The sequence below is a fragment of the Homalodisca vitripennis genome, unplaced genomic scaffold (genome assembly GCF_021130785.1).
Source record: "Homalodisca vitripennis isolate AUS2020 unplaced genomic scaffold, UT_GWSS_2.1 ScUCBcl_2370;HRSCAF=7057, whole genome shotgun sequence".
Lineage (NCBI taxonomy): Eukaryota > Metazoa > Arthropoda > Insecta > Hemiptera > Cicadellidae > Homalodisca > Homalodisca vitripennis.
This window is the reverse complement of record NW_025778473.1, coordinates 8,587-12,826: the sequence shown is the minus strand read 5'-3', so window position 1 is coordinate 12,826 and position 4,240 is coordinate 8,587. Positions and strand designations below refer to the sequence as shown.

General features: G+C 31.9%; 1 protein-coding gene across 1 annotated transcript; it reads right to left on the bottom strand.

Annotated features, from left to right (window-relative positions):
- Positions 1 to 3,055: 3,055 nt before the first annotated feature.
- On the bottom strand, positions 3,056 to 4,002 carry LOC124371976. Its single transcript, XM_046830344.1, has one exon. The coding sequence runs from the start codon at positions 3,961 to 3,963 to the stop codon at positions 3,226 to 3,228; it is 738 nt and encodes a 245-aa protein (XP_046686300.1). The 5' UTR covers positions 3,964 to 4,002; the 3' UTR covers positions 3,056 to 3,225.
- Between the last annotated feature and the right edge of the window lie 238 nt (positions 4,003 to 4,240).

Here is a 4,240-nt window from a genome sequence, read left to right as displayed (position 1 = left end):
CGTCAAAAACTCTGTAAAAACTAAGTTTCTTGGTATTCACGCAAACTAATATTACAAGATAAACCCTGAAAACAATCTATATAAGAAATCACGCAGATTTCTTATATCAATGAAAGGTAAGATTATGGCTAGTTAAGAGGTCATTCAGAGCTATTAAGGAAATTCAAATTATAGGACATATTTTCATTTCATATCACTTAAAAATAATGTGTTACATTTTGTAAACAGATATACGTAATTCAGTTTTTCGGCTGCCATTTTGAAACAGTAAGATAGAAAAAAAGTTAAATAAAAAAACTTTTGTTTTAAAAATACCTTTTATCTGATATAAAATTTATTATATGTTGCTATTGAAGAATTTTTAGTGTTAGGATTTTTCGTATTCTAAAATTTTGAATATTTCAGAAATTTAAAAAATCCAGTGAAAAATGCCCCTACCACATATTTCATTGAAAAAAGTCAATAGCAAGTTAGGAATAATATCTGGAGCCGTTCCGTATTGTAGGTAGGGTAACACGGTACTTTATTTTAAAGTCCTATTTCAAAACGTTTTGGTACACACTGTACATACGGTTAAAGACAATTGACTTTTGTTTGCGCCAAAATGTTCGGTGTAATTAGACCTTTAAATTGATGTATCACACGACCCATGTTTACATTCTAAAATTCCCAAAAAGCACCCCTACCCCCAAATTGGGCCCTTTAGGGGGATTTTTCAAAATTGAAACTAATTTTAACGGATTCGGAGAGGACAAATTATGGAGAAAAGAGATAGAAAAAGTGTAGAAGTCAGTTATTAAGACAGATGTAAATACTGCACGTGTGGTCAGACTCACCCTGTATATGTTACTGTTACTTTCTCGACAACCCTCGTACCTCGTTTCGAGTCTCTAGATCCTTTCTTTCAAGATACTTAACGTACGCACTTTCAGGGTTCGTGAACGATGTTTTGGCCCACCGACTGCACTTTTACATCTACGTTGTTAGTAATAAAAATGTTATAGTTAAGAGGCTGACACACGGGAACAGAAAAAGGACAGATTATACAATCAGGTTCTCGGAAAAAACTTCTATATAAAAGTTCAATGTGTAAAAAAATAGATAAACTATATTCTTCCAAATCTTTCAGCTAAATAAATAATAAAAGAAAGTCAATAGTTTCAGATGTAAACTTTGCTACCTTACTCTACTTCGTGATTATACTGACGCATTACGCGTGTATTCATTTATTTGTAATTATAAATGATAATTCTATTTTTTCTTTTGATAATATGAAATATTTCAGAAACTTAAGAAAATAAACCAACATATGTAAAGCCAGAAATTTTTATAATGTAAAAGTTGATTTTTTTATGTGGCTCTCGTAGTAATTTCTTAAGAAATACTGTTTTAGTCGGAGTGAACCGAAAAATGTTGAATAGAAAAATATTAGTCTTTCCAAACAATTTAGGATTTCATATAAGTGTTAAAAGTGTGCTTTGTAATAAATTATCTCTTCAACAAATACGGTTAAATAGTACAAAAACAACTGATTTATAAAAACATTAACATAAACGATCGTAGAAGAAGATTTCGTAGGAAAACATTTTCCACTTTGATTATTAGCAGAATATTTGACTAAATATTAATATCTAAAAATTTTATGATTTTAGATATTATTATTTAGTCAAATATTCTGCTAATAATCAAAGTGGAAAATGTTTTCCTTCAACTAAATAAATATCTATTTTTTAGACGTAAAACGTGCGTCTTTTTCTGCACACCGAATTCTTTTGTTTTATACAAAACATAAATTAAGAACTGCTCTTGAATTAAAAACGAAATTTAAATTTAATCAGGATGACGTCATAATTACAAATATTATAATATCGAAGCTATAAAAACCATAATCATGCAAATTCTACTACAGTAAATAATGAATCCAAATTATAACGTACAAAAATAGCGATATAGTCATTTTATGTACGTTCATTAAGAAACGTACATAAAATGACTATAAATCTCGTGTGCAATATTTTTCTTCTTTACAAAATTTCTCACTCCCTTATTTAAATAACCATCATATGAACATAAGTTGTAAAATGTATATATTTTATTCCTTTTGTGCACACTTAAGCATAACCAAGAAATACATAGCATACATGAAATTTGAACATATAATGCTAGTGTTCCAGTAGGTTAATATTATTTTATTAGGAATAGGAGCTCTGCTACGTCACAAACCAAAATAATTAACAGAAGAAGCAATTCTTCCTTATCGTTAAAAGTATTTAAATGTACAATTTCAGTGAGTAATGGACTGAAATCCACTTTTTACTCTTAGAGACCGCATAAAGACCAGTCAGCTGCAGAAATGTTGTAAACTTATCCTCTTTGAATTATAACTTCCGTGGTTAGGACCCTGAGTGCATGGATGATGTAACTCGTATTATAGAGATATATCTAAGGCCATTATAACTTGAGAAGTGAACTCATTATCAGTTTGTGGTCTTACGCTTGTGGGCTCACTGGTTTGATAGATTATTCTCAGGAAGCGTTACAACACACACACACACACACACACACACACACACACACACTTAATGTTGTGTTTAGGCTTCCCCCTATGGAAAACATTGGTTAACTTCCTATATCTAAACGTGAGAACAGCGCTTATACATTATGAATTTTTCACATGGATCACGTTTTGTTATAATTCAGGTTTTGTTATAATTCACCTAATTTTATTCCATAAACCGAGACGGACATCTAACTCTGTATGTATTCATTATTGCACTATGTTTCCCTAATATTTAAAGATGGTAAGTATTTTTTATGATAAAGTTCACAAATTTATATTTTACAGACTTGAGTTTTAAATCATAAGATTTCAAACACAACTGTATTAACTCTTCTGCAAAATACATTCACCAGTAGTGGTATTCATTGGTAACTTCCTTACCAAGAGGAGTTGCTGCACAGTCTATAGTTTTTTGCACAGTCTATAAATTTGCCCTGAATAAGAGCTGAGCAATGGTGAGATTCTTGGTAAAATATTTTTGATATAAAACTTTAGTTCTGGAGAAAAGTACAAATACATTTTATTGACTACTGGTATTATATGCTTTAAGCTAAATTGCACATCCCTACAAGTTTAACACCCAATGCTGAAACTGCCTTATAATGGTTGGAAACTGTTTCCAGTAATGTTTTCCCTTTAACTTTGCTTCTAAGAAATCACTATACTCAAGGGACTGAATTATCCTCAGAGCGAAATTCCACATCTCCCAAATCATGGTCATCCTCCGTGTCAGAAAACATTGCTGGCATCAGCTGACAAAGGATGAAAATAAAAAGATCGCTGGAAGACTTGAAACCATGATTTAGTTCTTCTAATGTCAATCTCTCCATGCAGCCGAGATCCCGCAAAGAATTGTTCAATGTCTGAAGATACACCTTACAGAGATCTTGTAATCTGTAAGCCCTCACTACTTCATCAGCACTGCTCCAGAAAAAGAACAGAAGATCGAGTACTGGAGAACTGTATCTTGAGAATTGAAAGTCTATGAACTTCACGTCCAATATTTCTCCGAAATCATTAGTCTTGAAGAGCATGTTATTAATCCACAAATCTCCATGGTTTAAAACATTCAAACCTTCATCTTTCGTTCTATGAATGTCCACAATTGACTCCCAAAGATTCTCAAGGTTTCTTAGGAGAAACTCTGCAAGATCTCCATGTCCATAAGTTTCTTTGGCAATCCTTGCAACAGTTTTCACGCAATATTCTAATACTGGTTTCAGAACACTCATCATATTTTCATTAAATAGAACTTCTTTCCCCATATTTTCGACAATGCTTGGCTCCTCACGGTACAGGGAAACAGAGGCGGCATGACACTTCGCTAGGGTGACAACTACATGTTTACAGTACTTGAAATCAAGATTTTTTAACTTATCACACATTTTGTAGCCATCTTCCATGAGATCTTTAAAGCGATTAAGGTGCTCTCAGTCGGACTTTTGAGAATAATGATTTCGGTGCCAATTGAAATTTTAATTTTTCATAAAACTTTGGAAAAAAACGTACTATATATTTGTATCTCTTTCTGATATAAATCTCCCTTCATGGATATCGTACTAAAGAAACCTTCTTTTACCGGTATTTTCACAATAAATGAAAATGAAAGCAGATTTTGTGAGTTAGTAGCTTTGTAATGTACTTTGACTCTGTAGATATAACTTAGGTAGTTGTGACCAG